Below are 23,402 nucleotides of genomic sequence, written 5' to 3' on the forward strand. Positions count from 1 at the left end.
TTTCGCGATTTTGAAAAGTGCTGGAATCAATTCTGTGACGCACCATGTCGACGCAATTTTGCGAGAAAAATCGATTGGGCGCAGCCCCAATACGCTGCGATGAACGCATCACAAGATGCAGCCAAAAAACCAGGACCTGAATTTTCGACATTTTTCAGCAGGTGCTTTTTCGCTCGCCGTTTCTCTCCTGTTGGTCCTACGCTCTTTTCGCTGCGATTTCTGAGTTCCTGAGGGTCCAATTGATCGGATAAGGGTCATTTAAATCGAATCTGAGACCAAAAGTTTTTTGCCCAAAAAAAAAGTAAGGCTAACCCCTTTCCATTTTTGGCGAAAATTTTCGCGATTTTGAAAAGTGCTGGAATCAATTCTTTGGCGCACCATGTCGACGCAATTTTGCGAGAAAAATCGATTGGGCGCAGCCCCAATACGCTGCGATGAACGCATCACAAGATGCAGCCAAAAAACCAGGACCTGAATTTTCGACATTTCTCAGCAGGTGCTTTTTCGCTCGCCATTTCTCTCCTGTTGGTCCTACGCTCTTTTCGCTGCGATTTCTGAGTTCCTGAGGGTCCAATTGATCAGATAAGGGTCATTCAAATCGAATCTGAGACCAAAAGTTTGTTGCCCAAAAAAAAGTAAGGCTAACCCCTTTCCATTTTTGGCGAAAATTTTCGCGATTTTGAAAAGTGCTGGAATCAATTCTTTGGCGCACTATATCGACGTAATTTTGCGAGAAAAATCTATTGGGCGCAGTCCCAATACGCTGCGATGAACGCATTACAAGATACAGCCAAAAAACCAGAACCTTAATTTTCGACATTTTTCAGCAGGTGCTTTTTCGCTCGCCATTTCTCTCCTGTTGGTCCTACGCTCTTTTCGCTGCGATTTCTGAGTTCCTGAGGGTCCAATTGATCGGATAAGGGTCATTAAAATCGAATCTGAGACCAAAAGTTTTTTGCCCGAAAAAAAAGTAAGGCTAACCCCTTTCCATTTTTGGCGAAAATTTTCGCGATTTTGAAAAGTGCTGGAATCAATTCTTTGGCGCACCATGTCGACGCAATTTTGCGAGAAAAATCGATTGGGCGCAGTCCCAATACGCTGCGATGAACGCATCACAAGATGCAGCCAAAAAACCAGGACCTGAATTTTCGACATTTCTCAGCAGGTGCTTTTTCGCTCGCCATTTCTCTCCTGTTGGTCCTACGCTCTTTTCGCTGCGATTTCTGAGTTCTTGAGGGTCCAATTGATCAGATAAGGGTCATTTAAATCGAATCTGAGACCAAAAGTTTTTTGCCCAAAAAAAAAGTAAGGCTAACCCCTTTCCATTTTTGGCGAAAATTTTCGCGATTTTGAAAAGTGCTGGAATCAATTCTTTGGCGCATTATATCGACGTAATTTTGCGAGAAAAATCGATTGGGCGCAGTCCCAATACGCTGCGATGAACGCATCACAAGATACAGCCAAAAAACCAGGACCTGAATTTTCGACATTTTTCAGCAGGTACTTTTTCGCTCGCCATTTCTCTCCTGTTGGTCCTACGCTCTTTTTGCTGCGATTTCTGAGTTCCTGAGGGTCCAATTGATCGGATAAGGGTCATTTAAATCGAATCTGAGACCAAAAGTTTTTTGCCCAAAAAAAAAGTAAGGCTAACCCCTTTCCATTTTTGGCGAAAATTTTCGCGATTTTGAAAAGTGCTGGAATCAATTCTTTGGCGCACTATATCGACGCAATTTTGCGAGAAAAATCGATTGAGCGCAGTCCCAATACGCTGCGATGAACGCATTACAAGATACAGCCAAAAAACCAGAACCTTAATTTTCGACATTTTTCAGCAGGTACTTTTTCGCTCGCCATTTCTCTCCTGTTGGTCCTACGCTTTTATTGCTGCGATTTCTGAGTTCCTGAGGGTCCAATCGATCAGATAAGGGTCATTTGAATCGAATCTGAGACCAAAAGTGTTTTGCCCAAAAAAAAAGTAAGGCTAACCCCTTTCCATTTTTGGCGAAAATTTTCGCGATTTTGAAAAGTGCTGGAATCAATTCTTTGGCGCACCATGTCGACGCAATTTTGCGAGAAAAATCGATTGGGCGCAGTCCCAATACGCTGCGATGAACGCATCACAAGATGCAGCCAAAAAACCAGGACCTGAATTTTCGACATTTTTCAGCAGGTGCTTTTTCGCTCGCCATTTCTCTCCTGTTGGTCCTAGGCTCTTTTCGCTGCGATTTCTGAGTTCCTGAGGGTCCAATTGATCAGATAAGGGTCATTGAAATCGAATCTGAGACCAAAAGGTTTTTGCCCAAAAAAAAAGTAAGGCTAACCCCTTTCCATTTTTGGCGAAAATTTTCGCGATTTTGAAAAGTGCTGGAATCAATTCTTTGGCGCACCATGTCGACGCAATTTTGCGAGAAAAATCGATTGGGCGCAGCCCCAATACGCTGCGATAAACGCATCACAAGATGCAGCCAAAAAACCAGGACCTGAATTTTCGACATTTTTCAGCAGGTGCTTTTTCGCTCGCCATTTCTCTCCTGTTGGTCCTACGCTCTTTTCGCTGCGATTTCTGAGTTCCTGAGGGTCCAATTGATCGGATAAGGGTCATTTAAATCGAATCTGAGACCAAAAGTTTTTTGCCCAAAAAAAAAGTAAGGCTAACCCCTTTCCATTTTTGGCGAAAATTTTCGCGATTTTGAAAAGTGCTGGAATCAATTCTTTGGCGCACTATATCGACGTAATTTTGCGAGAAAAATCGATTGGGCGCAGTCCCAATACGCTGCGATGAACGCATTACAAGATACAGCCAAAAAACCAGAACCTTAATTTTCGACATTTTTCAGCAGGTACTTTTTCGCTCGCCATTTCTCTCCTGTTGGTCCTACGCTTTTATTGCTGCGATTTCTGAGTTCCTGAGGGTCCAATCGATCGGATAAGGGTCATTTGAATCGAATCTGAGACCAAAAGTTTTTTGCCCAAAAAAAAAGTAAGGCTAACCCCTTTCCATTTTTGGCGAAAATTTTCGCGATTTTGAAAAGTGCTGGAATCAATTCTTTGGCGCACCATGTCGACGCAATTTTGCGAGAAAAATCGATTGGGCGCAGTCCCAATACGCTGCGATGAACGCATCACAAGATGCAGCCAAAAAACCAGGACCTGAATTTTCGACATTTTTCAGCAGGTGCTTTTTCGCTCGCCATTTCTCTCCTGTTGGTCCTAGGCTCTTTTCGCTGCGATTTCTGAGTTCCTGAGGGTCCAATTGATCAGATAAGGGTCATTGAAATCGAATCTGAGACCAAAAGGTTTTTGCCCAAAAAAAAAGTAAGGCTAACCCCTTTCCATTTTTGGCGAAAATTTTCGCGATTTTGAAAAGTGCTGGAATCAATTCTTTGGCGCACCATGTCGACGCAATTTTGCGAGAAAAATCGATTGGGCGCAGCCCCAATACGCTGCGATGAACGCATCACAAGATGCAGCCAAAAAACCAGGACCTGAATTTTCGACATTTTTCAGCAGGTGCTTTTTCGCTCGCCGTTTCTCTCCTGTTGGTCCTACGCTCTTTTCGCTGCGATTTCTGAGTTCCTGAGGGTCCAATTGATCGGATAAGGGTCATTTAAATCGAATCTGAGACCAAAAGTTTTTTGCCCAAAAAAAAAGTAAGGCTAACCCCTTTCCATTTTTGGCGAAAATTTTCGCGATTTTGAAAAGTGCTGGAATCAATTCTTTGGCGCACCATGTCGACGCAATTTTGCGAGAAAAATCGATTGGGCGCAGTCCCAATACGCTGCGATGAACGCATCACAAGATGCAGCCAAAAAACCAGGACCTGAATTTTCGACATTTTTCAGCAGGTGCTTTTTCGCTCGCCATTTCTCTCCTGTTGGTCCTAGGCTCTTTTCGCTGCGATTTCTGAGTTCCTGAGGGTCCAATTGATCAGATAAGGGTCATTCAAATCGAATCTGAGACCAAAAGGTTTTTGCCCAAAAAAAAAGTAAGGCTAACCCCTTTCCATTTTTGGCGAAAATTTTCGCGATTTTGAAAAGTGCTGGAATCAATTCTTTGGCGCACCATGTCGACGCAATTTTGCGAGAAAAATCGATTGGGCGCAGCCCCAATACGCTGCGATGAACGCATCACAAGATGCAGCCAAAAAACCAGGACCTGAATTTTCGACATTTTTCAGCAGGTGCTTTTTCGCTCGCCATTTCTCTCCTGTTGGTCCTACGCTCTTTTCGCTGCGATTTCTGAGTTCCTGAGGGTCCAATTGATCAGATAAGGGTCATTTAAATCGAATCTGAGACCAAAAGGTTTTTGCCCAAAAAAAAAGTAAGGCTAACCCCTTTCCATTTTTGGCGAAAATTTTCGCGATTTTGAAAAGTGCTGGAATCAATTCTTTGGCGCACCATGTCGACGCAATTTTGCGAGAAAAATCGATTGGGCGCAGCCCCAATACGCTGCGATGAACGCATCACAAGATGCAGCCAAAAAACCAGGACCTGAATTTTCGACATTTCTCAGCAGGTGCTTTTTCGCTCGCCATTTCTCTCCTGTTGGTCCTACGCTCTTTTCGCTGCGATTTCTGAGTTCCTGAGGGTCCAATTGATCAGATAAGGGTCATTCAAATCGAATCTGAGACCAAAAGGTTTTTGCCCAAAAAAAAAGTAAGGCTAACCCCTTTCCATTTTTGGCGAAAATTTTCGCGACTTTGAAAAGTGCTGGAATCAATTCTTTGGCGCACCATGTCGACGCAATTTTGCGAGAAAAATCGATTGGGCGCAGTCCCAATACGCTGCGATGAACGCATCACAAGATGCAGCCAAAAAACCAGGACCTGAATTTTCGACATTTTTCAGCAGGTGCTTTTTCGCTCGCCATTTCTCTCCTGTTGGTCCTACGCTCTTTTCGCTGCGATTTCTGAGTTCCTGAGGGTCCAATTGATCAGATAAGGGTCATTCAAATCGAATCTGAGACCAAAAGTTTGTTGCCCAAAAAAAAGTAAGGCTAACCCCTTTCCATTTTTGGCGAAAATTTTCGCGATTTTGAAAAGTGCTGGAATCAATTCTTTGGCGCACTATATCGACGTCATTTTGCGAGAAAAATCTATTGGGCGCAGTCCCAATACGCTGCGATGAACGCATCACAAGATACAGCCAAAAAACCAGGACCTGAATTTTCGACATTTTTCAGCAGGTGCTTTTTCGCTCGCCATTTCTCTCCTGTTGGTCCTACGCTCTTTTCGCTGCGATTTCTGAGTTCCTGAGGGTCCAATTGATCGGATAAGGGTCATTTAAATCGAATCTGAGACCAAAAGTTTTTTGCCCAAAAAAAAAGTAAGGCTAACCCCTTTCCATTTTTGGCGAAAATTTTCGCGATTTTGAAAAGTGCTGGAATCAATTCTTTGATGCACTATTCCGACGTAGTTTTGCGAGAGAAATCGATTGGGCGCAGTCCCAATACGCTGATATCATTCTATGAAGAGTCACAGCCGAAAAACGAAGAATCTCATTCGCCATTTCTCTCCTGATGTTTTTATGCTCTTTTCGCTCCGTTTACGAATTCCTGGGTGTCCAATCAGTTCGGAAAATGTCCCGGAACTTGATTTCGAGACGAAAATGGTTTACAGCTTTGGAAATGGCAAAACAGAAATGCTCACCTCTCTGGCCTTGTTTCAATTTCAATGTGGACCACTTTGAAAAGCGGTTTAAACAATTTGAAATCTTGTTATTGACGTCTTTTGCTGAAGGAATCCATTGCTCATTTTTCATCGCCGCTGCGAACAACGAATCACGACGCACGACAGATTAACATGAATATTGCATTGGATGTTCAGATAGGTGGAAGAGAAAAATCACAAACTCATAGCCACCATGTCCAAGTCATAGTTTATTCAATATGCCCAATATTTTGTACAAGTGTTCAGGTGTGAGTGTATACCAACTACTTATTCTAGGTTTAGAATAGTATCATCATAGTATGTTATACTACGACAATATACTAATGATGATCTCCCCTAAAAGCAGCTCTGGGGCGAAAACAATTCGCCAAGTGCGTTGAAAATGTGTTACCATCCTATATAAAAAAGAATCAAATCGCATACTACAGCCAAGGACATGTCTGATTTCTGGACTTTTATAATTCCTGAGTTACATTATTTCTCATTTTTATTCTCTTATTAATTTTTGTCGGATACGCTTAGGGTTAGTCTGACCCCAGTGTGATTTCAGAGAGATGTGGAAACCACGTGTCAAGTTTCGAACATGATCTTTTTGTGATTCAACAGACATGTAGTTGGCAATGGTATGTGAGTTGATTCTCATTCGATAAAGAATGAGGACACATTTTCAACGTACTTGGCGAAAGGTTTTCGCACCAGAGGTACTGTTTCTGGAGTTATCAGCACGTTTTATACTAATTCATTCATTACTCGTTCTTATGTATACATTACTTCTAGTAGACATTGATAACTTCGAAGTACAGAGAATTTTCTAGGATCAAAATCATGGTCTTTTTAAAACGGTTTCACCACAAGATCCAGTTGGGTCGAAGATCCTATAGATTATTAGTCAGTTCTGAACTTATGACTATGAAACTCATGAATACCACTTTCTTTCACTATGTTATACGAATTGAATCAGTATCCACCAAATGAAATTATTACTGTGACTAGTTATGTTGTTTATTTTGCATGAAACCAATTATTCTCGTGAAACTTACCAATTCGTGTTAAGATCAACACTGCTGACTCGAAGTTGAAAAACTTTACGTTCTTATTGTAACTACCACGTGTTATAGTCGATTGACTGTAACAAAACGGAAACGATTTCCGTGAAGAGAAATTGAATAATCGAGAAGTTATACAAGTCTTATTTTTGCGTTTCAAAAAACACTCCTCAATCAGTATCCAACTGAATTTTGTAGAACCAATGTTTTCTTACCTTTTGGAAAGAATTTCCCAGCCAAGTGAACATCGATTCGAGTTTATTCTACAAAGAAAATGAACTCCGTATCTCGATAATTACAAATTCTAATCAGGCTCTTACAATATTGTCGTATAGATATGGCTAATAGTTTCAGTGCGCCACTAGGCTTAGCGCTATGCGTTACATTAGTTGTGCGCACGTTGTATTATCGTGACGCAATATATCAATTACGAAATTTGAAACTGTGACATGATGTTATGCAAGGTAATGAGATATGCGAAATAAAAATTTGTAACACGATGATTATAACTGTTAGCCAGGAAATACACACTTAAATAGTTATTTTTATGACGTGCACCTCGTCAAAGATGCCTTTATATAAGTAGGTAGGTACTATAAAACGACTATTCTATGATATCTATCACCACATGCCTCAAGTATGGCACTATTCAGAGCTTCAGAATGTGGCGTTGTATGCGCGATCACTGTTTTCGGCTGCATTGTAAACGGTAAGTCGATTAATGGAACACTTGTTGGATAGTGACTTTCAAAAAACTGACCAGGTTTTATTTTTTGACATTTTACTTAATGATTTCTTATTTTTGCCAAGTTTCATATTAAACATTGTTTTTCAAAAAACTCTTTTTTGCTGAAGGTATTCTCTGCCAGAGCAACATTACTGAGCTGATATCAGAAATATTCCCCTCATGCGTTTTGGGGGCTAACCAAATCAACTATATCATTTATAACAGGTAGGGTATCAAAAGTCAAAGGCAGGGGTTACAATAGCGTGTACTTGAAGATCAGAAAATGTGTACTCACTTTTCTTCATAATTTTATCACCGTGTGACAATCATGGAAGTTACGACACTGCAGGCAAAGACTGTATATGGACGCCAAAGAGGAACCCCTTAGTCTTAGTAATCTTAATTTTTGTCTATCTAATTCCCAGGCTTCTGAAACAACTTCCTCATTCTGGAAAATATTCAGTTGAAATCTATCATGAAATATCATTTTAGTACATTTTAAGTGAAACACTGTCCTTCATTGATCTACATTGCTGCCCTTGCAACGAGTCGTATAAATAGCATTTGATCATAAGCAAAACGTAAGCCATAAGAATGTTGTATACTTGGCACAGGGCTAAGAATCGAATGATCGAAATCCGAATGATTTTAGCGATCTTAGAGGAAGAATTTAGAATTCAGGCATTCATCCCACGCAAGCTGACTATTGACTCTCAGTTCCTCGATAATTTATACCATGGTGAACTTCATTCTACAGAAACAACCTATCGAACGGTGTGACCGTCGATTTGGAGTCCAACAGGTTACCAGTGGAAAGTGATTTACCGGTAGTTTTTCTAGTTCACGGTTTCACTTCCGAAGCGAACAACTCGCGCTACCAAAATCTGAGTCAAGCTTGGCTTAAAAAGGTTGTTCGAAAAAGTCAATTAATAGCGTTACGATACTAGACAAGAAATTAAGGGAGTGAACTTACAGTGACCACCATATGTTGAACTGTCTTATATCTAGTACGACGTTAACATGATTGCTGTTGATTGGAAAGAAGGAGCATGTTCCGGAGGGATTTCGCTTACCCAGTATTTGAGCTACCCCAAATCTATCGAGAACGCCTACGAAGTCGGAGCGAACATCGCGCAGTACGTAATTAATTATTTTATATGGATGAAAATATTTTGGTTGCAAATGTTTTTCGAAATACTCTGTTGGTCAGTATATTTTTCTAGCGAGAATCAAACACTGCCCGAAACCGAATTCATTCGTGGCTTATCCTAGACTTGCAATACCAGACCAACTCAGATCTCAACTTAATCACCTTCAGTTTTCAATTTGATTATTTCTCGCCCCTTGGCATTTGTGATTTGCAAGTCAAAGTCTTTCCAAAGGAGTTTCAAATCGTTTGTAAAGGTATTATAATAGATAACTGTGGGAAACCCTATCGTGAAGTGAAGATCAATCAGCATTGGGAATTTATCGACTCTTTGCTGAGTAGTTTTCTAACCTCGATTTTGTTTATTTTGTCTAAAGAATGTTAGTTTATTCCTAAATGATTCTATAACTACGCAATTGCACCCTCCGAGAACTATACTTAACACTGTTTGAATTGGTCAACAGGTTCATCGCTAAACTTATAAGGGACTATGGTATTGCCTTGAAGAATATGCTCATGGTTGGGCACAGTCTGGGCGCACACGTGGTTGGATTTGCAGGGAAGGAGTTGCAGAGTAATAAGATTGGGACGATTCCTCAGATTATTGCCCTGGACCCAGCAGGACCAGGTTTCTTGACCAGTCCGTGCTCGAACAGAGTTTGCAAGACGGACGCTGACTTTCTTCAGGTATTTCACACCTCGGATCTGGGCATCATCCGGCCTTTGGGAAACGACGATTTTTACTATAATGGCGGGATTTACCAGCCTGGATGTGAGTTACACTGTGTGCTGTATCAACGTGAATATATATGGAATTAGCGCGGAAATATTCTTGAATGATTCGACAGGTTCACTGACAAATTTGTCTTGTTCACATGGCAAATCCGTCGACTACTTGACCTACTCATTTGAGGATTCTGGCTGCAATTTAATTGGCAGGAAGTGGGCCTGGTTTGTATCTGGGATAGTAATATGAGCTGGACTTTTTCGAGTGTAAACGACTCGTAATCACTTTCAACTTTGTCCACAGGTTCTTCGGTGTTCCTCCTAAGCCTGAGTGTTCCAACTCCACATGCTCTGTGCCTGGAATATTTGCCTATAAATACCCGGCCAGAGGAGTGTTTTATGTTGACACGACGAACCTGTCATCATCCTGCGGTGAGTATCCACAATGCGTTCGTGCATATGACTTAGAGAAGCTGTTTTCCACAAGGAACTGGGATTGATTGTCACGGACAATTTTTGCTACAGAGACAAATTTCCGATGAAGAAACGTGGAACTCAACTCTTCGTTAACCTTGATGATCTGGCGATGATTCAATGAACGATGTCACGATGGGGGTTTTAATAGTGTACCAATAATTTTAAAATTGAAATGATCAACTAAGCTGCCGCAATATTTTCTTAATCCTAATCAAGAAAATTCTAGATTTCAAGGCTTTGTTTTGTTATACAGCCAGATTTGTATTTATTTTTCATCACCTTCAATTGATTACTTTTCCAGAGTGCCTTTGAAATTTTCTGTGTTTCCTGAAGTTTTTCAATCTTGTGCAGATTCGGAGTGGGGTATTTCTTTCCGAAGTTTCAGTGCATAATCGCTATCTATAGTTGAAAATGACAGGTTAGTTTTGATTCTAATACATTTTGTTATTATTTGAATGGTTCGTGAGATATAGATTCACAGAGAGTCACGAAAATGGTTGGGTCTGACATAACTTCATGCTGAGACTTTGGTCCAAGAATTTATTACATCATTCAGTAGCCGAAGCCTACTATGCCGATTTTTTAATTGTATGTTTTTACAGAGCACTGTATATTGGCTAAAAATAGAAATGATATCCAAGATATTTTATCGAAACATATTTGTTTGAAGTTTTTTTTATTAACTAAATATGTTTGTAATTACAATTTTTCTACCTGACTTACTTGAACCCAGTAATTCTGTATATTGTCGCAAAAAAGTGCATCTTCTTGTAGGTATAATTAGAAAATTTGAAAAAAATTCACAGTGACTACTTTCGAATAATACTAAAATATTTGTGGCCAATTATAAGCGACGTTCGAGCAGGTCCGAAAAAAATCCCCGATCTGATGGAGAATGATTTATAAGCCAGATCGGGATTCAATTGCGATCCGTGACAATCTAAATTTGATATCTAGCATATCGTTACAGGCCTGCAGGTTGTAACGGTTTTTTTTTTTTGAGGTTCAACCGATACGTTTTGATTTTATGTTATATTAGAAATCTAGATATATTCAATAAACAAAATACATTAAATCAGGAGGAAACAATGTAGAACACAGATTTATTGAGTTTTGGTATAACCTTTTAACAGAACAGGCAATCATAGAAAATCTCATTCACTCTTTCATTCACACGTTAAAATTACTCAATGCGATTACCGACGTTTTGTATATAATTATTCTGGTAAAATTTTTGTACCATATTAACGAAAGACTGGCTCTCTTTTCCTTTATGGTTCAAATTTAAAAATGATTCTAGTGAAAGAATGAATCTACTGACAAAGGACTCTAAATTATGGTGAGATTACAATAAAGTTAACAGACGAAGATATAAAATACTGACTTAAGAAGGCTATTACAGATTTGTGGCACAATCCACCTACAAATCAGTAATGAAAAGATGACTTAGCTCGGAATATCTCTGATGAAGCGAGGTGGCCTAACGGCTCCGTAGATGATCATGGATGTTGAAGTTCTTTGATATTCCTTTTATAGAATCGGTCTTCACCGATTATACTGCGTGGTCGTTCGTCGATCAGATATTTGGATTTGTTCTTTAGGCTCACAGGCTCCGAAAGATTGGGATTGCGTTGGGTTACACTTCTTGTATGAATCGTCGTCTCAAATTCCCTTTTTTTTTTTTTTTTTTGGCTTGTTTTGTTTTCCCAAATGTTAACGAAATTATAAGAATGTGAATATGACAGGACTAGACTTTATATCGACCGTTCGCTTCGACCCCGGCTCGCAGAGAGAGAGAGTTACACTTATTTCACCGGATAGGTGATCTTGACCGACGTGACACCTAGAGTTAAGCGTTTGCCCTTTATTTTGAAACGTTGTATGTGCTTAAGGCGCGTACATACGAATTACTTTATATTCTATGTGACTCGCATGTAATATCGTTACAAGGTGAATTCGTTGGTGAACGTTTAAAACGCACGGCAACAATTTATCACCTTGTCACGGCATAAAATAATGTAATTGTATCGTACGTGTAACTGTCGTCACGCTTATAATAATAATTATAACGATAGAGTTTAATCCGCACGTACACATTAGCGCAGCAAGCAGTGCATATGATTACAATATAGTTCCAGAATAAGAAGCTTACAACACTACTTGTGGAACAGATTATACGACAATTTTTTTCATTTTTACGCTGGTGATACTGTTTTTGACGGTTTCGTAACCACAATAAAGTCGAACCGTGTATTTATGGTGCTCTTCAAAAATAAGATAATTTTAGACGCTAAAGTTGAACGCTATCGATCTAATAATACGATTCACTTACTTGTAAATGGCATTCACATTGCAGCCCTGAGTTGAATATTCCATCGATTCTTCGAACATGTGATTAGTACGAAAGAGAAGTCAAGGCTATGAAAGGCGTGAATATTTTTCCGTATTGTCGTTAATACCTAATACCCTTCTATCTCCTTTTTGCGTTGACGAGTCGATTTTTGTGCATCGTACAACTCTTTCAGGAAAACCAATCCGCTTATCGCGAGTCCAATCGCCAGAATGTAAAACGTTCCCTGCACCTGGCCAACTGTCATTTTCACTGGATCGTGAGTCACTAAGTTGTCTGTAGAACAGTATTAAACTCTTGTCGATACATTGAAAATAGTGAGCGTCGTTGTCACGCAAGTTTAATTACCGCTGTGAACAGCCAACTGAGTACGTATATCAAAGTGCTGTTGAACGACGTCGGTTCGCCAGTAAGAATGGATTTTTGATGCCTGAGTCTCCAGTATTTTCGGCTCCTCAGCATTGATAATTGAGTAGAGCCAGAACTCGTGTATTACTGCCCATGAAATTCCACTGGTCGTTAATTCCATCACTGTATCCATCGGCGCTTTGAATCTGAAATATAATAATTTTAATAATCAGACGGTATAAAGAGATTCTCGGTCTTTCGAAAATTCAAATTTAGAGTATAGCGATTTGGAAAATTAATAAACGATGTGTTTTATCGTTTCATGCTCGGTTCCTCTCCAAAACGTCAGGTTACAAACACTTGGAGTATCACCTCGACGCTGATTCCGACGCTGGTCCGCAGGATTGCTATAATACCATTGTTTACAACCAAATGCACGTATACATTTACTCGCCTAGGTATCGTCATAGCAGATGCTAGGCTGCTTCCGTAAGCAGTAGCAAGCAGCAACGACACGACTAGGAGAGTCATTGCCAGGGCGGCCCACGAAGGTCTGTCGGGTTCCTTGACAAGGCCCTGCAGCAGCATCACTCCAAGCACCGTCAGCACGATCTCGCTCAGGTTCACTTTGGAAGAATCTGCACAAAACCATATTTTCATATAACGCCGGACCCAATTTCTTATTCGAGTAAAATCACCGCGATAACTCGATGATATACACTTCGCGTTGAGTTGTTCTTGCACTTACTCTCGAACCTTACGAAGCTTTCACCCCGTATTACTATTCCAGTGAAAGCAATGGATACGAATATCATGGTTATGAAGGTGGCCCAGAGTGACGGGGCGAATGGAAAGATCGGCGACAACCATTGCGGGATCCGTTTTGGTTCAGGGACAAAGCACGCCATTCCCGCACGATAAAAAGCCGCGGTAAAATCCAGGAAACGAAACTCGTGGTGCCAGGACCACAAGGCAGCTGGAAAACAGAAGAAAAATATAGGCATGTGTATATGGGGCATTTTTGGTCATTTAAGACTGCAAGTCACGACCCTCGGATCGTTCTCAACTTCATTCTCCTGTTCTTAATACATACGTTACATGACATCACGAAATAATACAATTTACAAAGTCTTAAGTTACAACAAAAAGATAAATAAATAAATAAAAACTTCCTGGTAATCGTGTGGGTAGAGAAATCACAGTTTGCTTTATTTGATCATTATAACATTCAAACACGAAATTTTTGGCGGCTAAAAGGCATGGATTCAGTTTGAATGATGCGAGAGAATGAATTCTAAAGAAAAAGAGAAACATAAAAAATTAAGAAGAGTGAAAGGGAGCTCAAGCATAATCAGAAGTAAAGATCCCTAGTGTCGTGATTTTACAGCTCGTGTTCTCATCCAGACAAAGATATGGGGGATATAATTCGTAACACGATAATTTCAACAGTTAACCTGGAAATACACACTCACATGGTTATTTTTATGAAGCACGGCTCGTCGAGAATGCCTTTATATAAGCAGGTAGGTACTATGAAACGACTATTTAATGATATCTATTACCACATGCCTCAAGTATGGCCATTTCTGTGCTGGGCACCTCGTTAAGGATGCCTTTATATAAGTAGGTAGGTACTATGAAATGACTATTTTATAATATCTACTACCACATTCCTCAAGTATGGCCCGATTCAGAGCTTCAAAAAGTGCCGTCGTACTCGCAGTGACTGTTTTTGGCTCCATGGTAAGCGGTAAGTCGATCAATGAGACACTAACTGGGTAACTACTTCCAAAGCATGGATAATGTTTTATTTTTGCTCTTTTTCTTAACGATTTCTTATTTTTTACCGAGCTTTATACCAAAAATTGTTGTTCAAGAAACTTTTTTTTCCTCAAGGTATTCTCTGCCAGAGCAATGTTACTAAACTGATATCAGGAATAGTCCCCTCATGCGTAATAGGAGCTAACCACATAAAATATATCATTTATAACAGGTACGGTATCAAAGGTCAAAGACAGGAGTTACAATAGCATGTACTTAAAGATCAGAAACTGCGTATTCACTTTGCTTCATAACTTAATCACCGTGTGACGATTATGGAAGTTCGACAGTTGGTCTGACTTCTGAACCAACCTCCTTATCCTGGAAAATATTCTACGGAAATGAGGTATGCAACATCATTTCAGCATATTTGAAATGATACACTGTCGTCAAGTGTAGGAGGTTGACAAAATCAGAGCACGCACCACTTAATCTATATCGCTGCTCCTGCAGCGAGTCATATGAATAACATTTCATTGCGCGCAAGACGTAAACCACGAAAAAGTTCTGTATTATATTTTGGCGCAGGGCTGAGAATCAAATTATCGATGTCTGAATGATTTTAGTAATTTTAGATGAAGAATTTAAAGTTCAGGCATTAATCCCACGTAAGCTGACTATTGACCCTCAGTTCCTCGATAATTTATACCATGGTGAACTTCATTCTCCAGAAACAACCCAACGAACGGTGTGATCGTCGATCTGAAATCTAAAAGGTTACCAGTGGAAAGTGGTCTACCGGTAGTTTTTCTAGTTCACGGGTTCACTTCCGAAGCGAACAACTCGCGCTACCGAAATCTGAGGCAAACTTGGCTTGAAAAGGTTGTTCCAACAAGTCAATTAATAGCATTGCGATACTAGGCAAGAAATTAAGGAACTGAATTTACAGTTACCACCATATGTTGAACTGTCTTATATCTAGTACGACGTTAACATGATTGCTGTTGATTGGAAAGAAGGAGCATGTTCCGGAGGGATTTCGCTTACCCAGTATCTGAGCTACCCCAAATCCATCGAGAACGCCTACGAAGTCGGAGCGAACATCGCGCAGTACGTAATTAATTACTTTAGTATGGATGAAAATATTTTAGTGCAAATGTTTTTTGAAATACTCTGATGGTTAGTGTATTTTTCTTTGTTTTCGACTGAAAATTGTTTCCGAACTTCCAGCGAGAAGCAACCATTGACCGAAACCGAATTCATTCGTTGCTTATCCTAGACTGCACTACCAGACCAACTCAGAACTTAACTTAATCACCTTCGATTTCCGATTTAATGATTTCTCATGCCTAAGCATTTGTTCTTTCCGAACCAAAGTCTTTCGAAAGAAGTTTCATATCGTTTATAAAAATATTCGATGACTCTGGAAAACCCTGTTAGGGAGTGAAGACAAATCTTAGTTAAACATGGATCTTTATCGATTAGTTTTCAGATCTCGATTTTGTTTATCTTGTCCAAAGAATGTTAGTTCGTTCCTGAATGATTTCATCATTACGCAATTGCACCCTCCGAGAACTATTCTCTAACACTGTTTGAATTGGTCGACAGATTCATCGCTAAACTTATAAGGTACTATGGTATTGCCTTGAAGAATATGCTCATGGTTGGGCACAGTCTGGGCGCACACGTGGTTGGATTTGCAGGGAAGGAGTTGCAGAGAAAAAAGATTGGGACAATTCCTCAGATTATTGCCCTGGACCCAGCAGGACCAGGTTTCTTGACCAGTCCGTGCTCGAACAGAGTTTGCAAGACGGACGCTGACTTTCTTCAGGTATTTCACACCTCGGATCTGGGCATCATCTGGCCTTTGGGAAACGACGATTTTTACTTTAATGGCGGGCATGTTCAGCCTAGATGTGAGTTACACTATGTGCTGTATCAACGTGAACATACCTTCAATTAGCGCGGAAATATTCTTGAATGATTCGGCAGGTTCACTGACAAATTTGTCTTGTTCACATGGCAAATCGGTCGACTACTTGACCTACTCGTTCGAGGATTCTGCCTGCAATTTTATTGGCAGGAAGTGGATCTGGTTTGTATCAAGGAAAATAATACGTGCTGGAATTCTTTCAGCGTAAACGGCTCGTGATCATTTTCAATTTTTCACACAGGTTAACCGATACTCCTCCAAAGCTTGAGTGTTCTAACTCCACGTGCTCTGTACCGGGAATAAATGCCTATAAGTACCCAGCCAGAGGATCGTTTTATGTTGACACAATGAATTTGACGTCATCTTGCCGTGAGTACCCAAAATGCGTTCGTCTACCTGATTTGGAAGAACAGTTTTTCCCAAAAGAAGTGGGCTTCGTTATCGCCGCGGCTTCTGGTACAGAGAAGAACTTCCGATGAGGAAACGTGGAAATCGACTATTCGTTAACGTTGGTGATCCGGCGATGGTCCAACGGACAATGTCACGACGCAGGTCTTAATATTGTGCTAAGAATTTTAAAACAAAAATTATCAATCAAGCTGCCACAGTCTTTTCTTAATTTCAATCGAGGAATTTCCAGATTTCAATGCTTTGTTTTGCTATACAGCCAGATTTGTTTTTATTTTTTATCACCTTTAATTTATTATTTTGCAAGAGTATTTTCGAAATTTTCCTAACTTCCCGTAATTTTCAAATTTTAGTCACAAATCGGAGTATTAAGTTTCAGTGAAAAATCGCTATCTACAGTAAAAAAAAACCCACTTATTTTTATTTCTAATATCTGTATATTTTTCCTATTTAAATGGTTGCGAAAGGTGTATTCACAAAGAGTCACGCAAGTGACTTCACATTATGCTAATAAAAAGTTCTTATTCATAACATTACAAAGTTCAGTGAATAACAACATTCGTTTGTGATTACAAATTTTCTGCCTGACCTACCCGAACTAAGTAATATTACGAATTATAACATATAAATTCATTTCCTTGTAGGTGTGATGAATAAATCTGAAAAAATTCACAATAACTACTTTCAAACATGTAGTACTAAAATATTTATGGCCAATGATAAGCGATATCCGAACAAATCCAAAAATAGTCCCCGATCTGTTGGAGAATGCCTCACAAGCCAAATCGGAATTAAATTGCGATCCATGACAATCTAACTTTGATATTGAGTATGTTGTTACTAGCCTGCAAATCAAGTCGTTAGTGAACGTTTGAAATGCACGGCAAAAATTTATCACGTCGCCACGGCATAAAAGCAATGTAATTTTATGGTACGTGTAACCGTCATCATGCTTGTACTAATTATTATAACGATATAGTTTTGTCCACACATAAGTATTAGCGCAGCAAGCGGTGCACATGATTACAATATAGTACTAGAATAAAATGAACCAGTTGGAAAATAGTAGAGTGTGTAGCACTAGTAAACGTATGAATTTTCGAGTGATACTGAACAGAATGATGAAAAGTCTACAGCAATACTCGTGCAACACATTATACGACCATTCTTTTTATATCTTTCCATTTGTGATACTGTTTTTAATGGTTTCGTAACCACATTAAACTCGAACGTGTATTTGTGGTGCTCTCCAAGAATAAGATCATTTCAGACGCTAAAATTGAACGCTATCGGTCTAATGATACGATTCGCAAACTTTTACTTGTGAATATCATTCACATTCGTACGGTTGAGTATTCTATCAATTGTTCCAAACATGTGCATAGTACAAAAAAAAATTAGGGCTACAAAAGTGACTATTTTTCCGTATTGTCGTTAATACCTAATACCCTTCTATCTCCTTTTTGCGTTGACGAGTCGATTTTTGTGCATCGTACAACTCTTTCAGGAAAACCAATCCGCTTATCGCGAGTCCAATCGCCAGAATGTAAAACGTTCCCTGCACCTGGCCAACTGTCATCTTCACTGGATCGTGGGTCACTAAGTTGTCTGTGGAGCAGCATTAAACTCTTGTCGATAATATTGAAAATAGTGAGCATCGTTGTCACGCAAGTTTAATTACCGCTGTGAACAGCCAACTGAGTACGTATATCAAGGTGCTGTTGAACGACGTCGGTTCCCCAGTAAGAAGGGATTCCTGACGCCTGAATCTCAAGTATACGCCGAGTATACCACTGCGTGTACGGTGAACTTTTTCGCAGCATTGCTACACAATATTCGAAATTAATGTCGGTTCTCATCATGTGCATTTTCTCAATTGCATCACTGCTGAGGTAGTCTTGGATGCTGTAAAGACCTACGAATAAGTAATTACTGTGATTATAACCAGTGTTCTACGAACAAGGTTATCAAGGTACCGCTTTTGATCAACTTGAAAAAAGAATTCTCCGATTGGTTTTTACCACCAGGAAGTCGCTCGATTGGAAAGGCCCAATCATTTTTGGCAGCATTTCTGGCCAGTTCCGCTGGAGTTAGCACACGAAAGTTTTTTACCAGGGTCCGCATTTCCGGCTCCTCGGCATTGATGATTGAGTAGAGCCAGGACTCGTGATTTCCTGCCCATGAAATCCCACTCGCCGCTAATTCCTTTGCTGTATCTATCGGTGCTTTGAATCTAAGATAAAATAAGTTCGATAATCAAACAGAATAAAGAGATTTTCGGTCTTTCGAATAGTTAAATTTGAAATATAGTGGTTTGGAAAATTAATAATCGATGTGTTTTATCGTTTCATGCTCGGTTCCGCTCCAAAACGTCAGGTTACAAACACTTGGAGTATAACCTCGACGCTGATTCCGACGCTGGTCCGCAGGATTGCTATAATACCATTGTTTACAACCAAATGCACGTATACATTTACTCGCCTAGGTATCGTCATAGCAGATGCTAGGCTGCTTCCGTAAGCAGTGGCAAGCAGCAACGACACGACTAGGAGAGTCATTGCCAGGGCGGCCCACGAAGGTCTGTTGGGTTCCTTGACAAGGCCCTGCAGCAGCATCACTCCAACCACCGTCAGCACGATCTCGCTCAGGTTCACTTTGGAAGAATCTGCACAAAACCATATTTTCATATAACGCCGGACCCAACTTCTTATTCGAGTAAAATCACTGCGATAACTCGATGATATACACGTCGCGTTGAGTTGTTCTTGCACTTACTCTCGAACCTTACGAAGCTTTCACCCCGTATTACTATTCCAGTGAAAGCAATGGATACGAATATCATGGTTATGAAGGTGGCCCAGAGTGACGGGGCGAATGGAAAGATTGGCGACAACCATTGCGGGATCCGTTTTGGTTCAGGGACAAAGCACGCCATTCCCGCACGATAAGAAGGCGCGGTAAAATCCAGGAAACGAAACTCGTGGTGCCAGGACCACAAGGCAGCTGGAAAACAGAAGAAAAATATAGGCATGTGTATATGGGGCATTTTTGGTCATTTAAGACTGCAGATCACGACCCTCGGATCGTTCTCAACTTCATTCTCCTGTTCTTAATACATACGTTACATGACATCACGAAATAATACAATTTACAAAGTCTTACGTTGCAACAAAAAAAAAGCGTTTGAAAAGTCATTTGACAGCTCGAGCCGTTATGCAGACAAAGAATTTTTGTAGTGACACAATTTTTGTAGTCAGGCACGGCAGGTAGACCTGATTCCTAACGAGCAATATGACGAAAATCGTTCTGGAAAAGTAAGTAAAAATTCCGTCTTTAATCTATGAAATTAATTTTCAACAAATATTACGATATTAGTCGCTGACGCTTCACCACTAATTATTATTAGTCATCGTACCAACGGAAAAAAAGTGCAATTGATAGCAATCCTTGCTTTTTTCAACTTCCACGACTACATCAAAAAGCTTTATTTCTGCTAAAGTTAATCATGAGATACTAATGAATATGTAATGTTTAATGGGACCTGATTATTAGCAATTACAGGTTTTGTAATCTAAAATGTTGAGAAACGCTCCAGACAAGATTTATTGATTAAAAAATGCAGGTGATATCAGCGCAGAAACTGTTCATCAATGACTGTGATAAATTGATCATTACCTATTCCCACGTCGGCTTTGTCCTCGACTAAGTTTCCAAGAACTCCATTTCCGGTGAGGTTTTCGTTGATGACACCCCACAAGTCCTCGTTGTCGACGACCGGTTTCAAAGAGCAGTTGTGGAGTTTTGCAAATTCCACGGCAAATCGCCATTCGGCACCATCAAATCGGTAGCTACAACAGTTTCCAACAACAATGCCCATGGAAAAGAAAGGATGATACACAATGACAAATGCGTTAAGATTGTCTGAATCACAACAAAAAACTTCAAGTACTAATTTTGTCTGACCTCGCAGTTTTGGTCCCAAATAACCCTTTAGCGAATATCGTAGAAAAATTGGAATATTCGAGAAATAGGTATCTCTATGACTATGGTTACATATTTTTAGAACGAAAATCTGGAAAAAGCTGAAAACGTTCAGACTTTCAAATACAGATTTGAAAATCAGGAATTGTGCTGAAAAAAATATCAATGTTAGCTGCAGAAATAAATGACAGTATGAAAAATCATTCTGTATTCTGAAGGTACATAGATTTGATAAATTTTAGGGATGACTGAAAAAAAGATGCCAACGGCACGCGGTGTTCCCAAGCGGTCACCCATCCAAGTACTGACCGCGCCCAATGTTGCCTAACTTCGGTGATCGGACGAGAACCGGTGCTTTCAACATGGTATGGCCGTTGCCGATAGAAAAGCTTTTTTACTTTATCAAGTTGGTCAAAAAATATGAAAAATATCACGGATGTCCTCGAGACAGAGCCTTACAACTAATGATTATAATTTCCCATAGGCGTTTTCCCTAAAGTCTATTGTAACTTGATCTCCGTAAAGTTGCCGAGATAAGCGTTTGAAGCTATACGGAATCGTCTATGTTCGCATGAAATAAATAAGAAAAGCTTGACGGCATATAAAACCCTTCAAAATAAACAGCCCTATCCATCTCATAATCGTTTAGAGATTTTAGGGAATCCTTATTTCTTGTGATGATTCCAGTCCAAAGATTTCCAAAGAAAATGATCAAGCGTCTTTGCGTTACAATTTCGTCGTACCTCGCCGTCATTAATCGATGACGAAAAGTCGATTGAAAATCGATTTTATTACATATTGTAGAGTGTTAGAAGGAGTATTATTAGAACATTCGTGAAATCATGGTTCGTGTATGCTCAACTATTGGCTTTGAATATTTGGTTTCAACGTCACGTTAGTTGCATTTCCTCTAGCCGGTAACAAGTCAAAGAAAAGAGCACTTTGCGATACCAAGTCAAAAAATCAGTAGACAGAAAATCCAGAGTTAAATGATTCTTATTGATAGTCAAATTCAAGCGGTTATATTCGAACTGCGGAGTCATCGCTCTAGTAGTATAAAATCATTTTACTCACTTTTCGCCTTCGTTATCGATCATCACATTATATGGTGGATAGTCGAACGCTGCAATTCTCAGAATTTTTCTCTCAAGGTTTCTGACCTTGTCCGGAAAAAGATTCGCCGCAAGCTTGAATTTTCTGTTTTCCACTTCATACGTGTCCAGAAGAATTTCCTGTCCGCCCACATCGTCTGGGCCGGAAAAGCGATGCGTGAACAGATCCACGTCACCGGTCCGATTATTCGGAACGGCAAAAATTACGTCGGTAACATGCTGCACAGATTCTCCGTGTAAAATTGATTGGAAATCGAAATTACCGGTATCGAGGACCTCCGACTGCAGCCACGTAGAGCTTTCGCTGATCTGGACGATTGTTGGTAGAAAAATAAATCTGCGCTGGGTTCTTGATATCACGTGAACAAACGTTTTCTCTATAAGCCGAAACTGTGTCTCAGGATTTTCGGCCTGCACGAGGTATCTATGCAAATTTAAACAATAACCTTCTTTACCACTGGTATCTTCAATCTTTTCTAGAGAAGCTAGACAGTTTGTACGTTTTTTTTTTTTTTTCTCGAAATCGATCCTCGCTGGAAAAAGTTACGTTAGTTACCATTGACTTATCAATTGAACTCCAATTTTGACACGTAATGAATCCAATGGCGCTGAATTTCATCCTCGGGATTGGGAATGACTTGTTTTTATAATGAGCAATGACTAATGGGCTTGCTGGTAATAATTATATTGTGGGTCCAGAGGTTGAGTTCAATTTTATTTAGAACTGTATTCCACACAAGAGAGCCAAGTTTTGTACGTTAATAAGCTGTCGTCTAAGCCTTGGCTTGTGGGTTCAATACCTATACCATAATATTTGTAGCCATCCTGTTTAGATAGTGTACAACAATCGTGTCACATTGAAATCTTCAACGGAACAATCGTTAAGTCAATTGCCGAGGAGCTGATTGCTTCAAAACTTTGCTTTGGAATGAAATCGTTCACAATTGTGTTGACAGCACAACATCGCCATTGATTCTATACACGTTCCATCTCGCAATTAAAGGTAAATCAAAAATGGACGCATCACGATGAAGCGAATCGTTACTCGTGAATGATGACCAACGTAACTATTCACAGCAATGAAATTACGTACCCGGTGCACCCTAATTCGAGGACCGGCGCTAGAACGTCTTTCTTGTAACGCTCTTCGGAAGTCAAGCTCGCGTTTGTCAAACTCTCTGCACTTTTCTGACTATAAGCGCTCACGTAGACTGTCGGAACAGAACCGGATGCCACGTATCCACTCGCCGAAATTATAACCACGCAACGATCGTTCATGTAAGTTTCAATCAAGGTGTCCGCAATCTCGTTCAACCGATCCGGAGTTACAATTTCAATTGCGATTGACGCGCTATAAACGAGTGCAATTCGAAATAGCAGAACCGTTAACATGATGGTATCGCGACAAAAGGCTTACTGTGACACGGTTGGAAAAGAAAAGTAATGACACAATCCAGTTTCAGACACAGATTGAGATATGGGTGGACGTTTATGAAACGTACAGACGAAAGCTGGACTTGGTGAACTGCGAATTTGCAAAAGCAACGAATTCCTTATATACCTAAACCCTTTGCGTGCGCAGACCACGCCATTTGACAAGTCGATAAAATTCATACACGTGACTTTGTAAAAGTAAGACGAATCAACGGAAACACAAAAGACCGTTCGAACACAACTTTGATTTGCAATTCACTTCTGAATAAGTCATAAGCGGTGAG

General features: G+C 40.0%; 3 protein-coding genes, 1 long non-coding RNA gene and 1 other non-coding gene across 7 annotated transcripts; 2 read left to right on the top strand and 3 right to left on the bottom strand.

The window, feature by feature from the left end:
• Positions 1-5,857: 5,857 nt before the first annotated feature.
• Positions 5,858-9,098, bottom strand: LOC138191063 (uncharacterized). The gene is made up of 2 exons (XR_011177336.1): positions 6,930-9,098; positions 5,858-6,794 (listed from the first exon to the last, which is right to left on the bottom strand). It is a non-coding gene; the product is annotated as an uncharacterized lncRNA (long non-coding RNA).
• Positions 7,273-10,450, top strand: LOC124219823 (phospholipase A1-like). 3 transcript variants are annotated; one of them, XM_046627983.2, is made up of 8 exons: positions 7,274-7,423; positions 7,570-7,666; positions 8,199-8,349; positions 8,450-8,577; positions 9,053-9,360; positions 9,437-9,539; positions 9,619-9,746; positions 9,840-10,450. In XM_046627983.2, exons 1-8 carry the CDS (start codon positions 7,354-7,356, stop codon positions 9,854-9,856), a joined length of 1,002 nt encoding a protein of 333 aa, XP_046483939.1. In that variant the 5' UTR covers positions 7,274-7,353; the 3' UTR covers positions 9,857-10,450. The 3 variants fall into 3 exon arrangements, with proteins under 3 accessions (XP_046483943.1, XP_046483939.1, XP_046483942.1); XM_046627987.2 differs by lacking the exon at positions 9,437-9,539 and having other exon boundaries at positions 7,273-7,423; XM_046627986.2 differs by lacking the exon at positions 7,570-7,666 and having other exon boundaries at positions 7,306-7,423.
• A 4,524-nt stretch (positions 10,451-14,974) lies between these two features.
• On the top strand, positions 14,975-16,865 carry LOC124219825 (phospholipase A1 2-like). Its single transcript, XM_069136688.1, has 5 exons — positions 14,975-15,132; positions 15,233-15,360; positions 15,859-16,166; positions 16,243-16,345; positions 16,425-16,865. Exons 2-5 carry the CDS (start codon positions 15,245-15,247, stop codon positions 16,660-16,662), a joined length of 765 nt encoding a protein of 254 aa, XP_068992789.1. The 5' UTR covers positions 14,975-15,132; positions 15,233-15,244; the 3' UTR covers positions 16,663-16,865.
• A 67-nt stretch (positions 16,866-16,932) lies between these two features.
• LOC124219821 (glutamate receptor ionotropic, delta-1-like) lies at positions 16,933-23,198 on the bottom strand. The gene is made up of 8 exons (XM_069136687.1): positions 22,778-23,198; positions 21,647-22,108; positions 20,267-20,439; positions 19,367-19,594; positions 19,073-19,256; positions 18,613-18,824; positions 18,273-18,506; positions 16,933-18,199 (listed from the first exon to the last, which is right to left on the bottom strand). Exons 1-8 carry the CDS (start codon positions 23,074-23,076, stop codon positions 18,033-18,035), a joined length of 1,959 nt encoding a protein of 652 aa, XP_068992788.1. The 5' UTR covers positions 23,077-23,198; the 3' UTR covers positions 16,933-18,032.
• Positions 20,833-20,951, bottom strand: LOC124220753 (5S ribosomal RNA). The gene has a single exon (XR_006883670.1). It is a non-coding gene; the product is annotated as a 5S ribosomal RNA (ribosomal RNA).
• Positions 23,199-23,402: the final 204 nt, after the last annotated feature.

The sequence above is a fragment of the Neodiprion pinetum genome, chromosome 5 (assembly GCF_021155775.2).
Source record: "Neodiprion pinetum isolate iyNeoPine1 chromosome 5, iyNeoPine1.2, whole genome shotgun sequence".
NCBI classification, from domain to species: Eukaryota; Metazoa; Arthropoda; class Insecta; order Hymenoptera; family Diprionidae; genus Neodiprion; species Neodiprion pinetum.

Excerpts from the sequence above, each read along its gene's own strand:
- LOC124219823 (XM_046627983.2), top strand. The coding sequence starts at position 7,354 with ATGGCACTATTCAGAGCTTCAGAATGTGGCGTTGTATGCGCGATCACT. Across the intron at positions 8,350-8,449 it reads GTCAAGCTTGGCTTAAAAAG|TACGACGTTAACATGATTGC; the intron begins GTTGTTCGAAAA and ends TCTTATATCTAG. Across the intron at positions 9,361-9,436 it reads CGGGATTTACCAGCCTGGAT|GTTCACTGACAAATTTGTCT; the intron begins GTGAGTTACACT and ends ATGATTCGACAG.
- LOC124219825 (XM_069136688.1), top strand. The coding sequence starts at position 15,245 with ATGATTGCTGTTGATTGGAAAGAAGGAGCATGTTCCGGAGGGATTTCG. Across the intron at positions 15,361-15,858 it reads GTCGGAGCGAACATCGCGCA|ATTCATCGCTAAACTTATAA; the intron begins GTACGTAATTAA and ends ATTGGTCGACAG. Across the intron at positions 16,346-16,424 it reads ATTGGCAGGAAGTGGATCTG|GTTAACCGATACTCCTCCAA; the intron begins GTTTGTATCAAG and ends TTTTTCACACAG.
- LOC124219821 (XM_069136687.1), bottom strand. The coding sequence starts at position 23,076 with ATGTTAACGGTTCTGCTATTTCGAATTGCACTCGTTTATAGCGCGTCA. Across the intron at positions 19,595-20,266 it reads CAAAGCCGACGTGGGAATAG|CTGCCTTGTGGTCCTGGCAC; the intron begins GTAATGATCAAT and ends TCTGTTTTCCAG. Across the intron at positions 19,257-19,366 it reads AAGCTTCGTAAGGTTCGAGA|ATTCTTCCAAAGTGAACCTG; the intron begins GTAAGTGCAAGA and ends GGTTTTGTGCAG.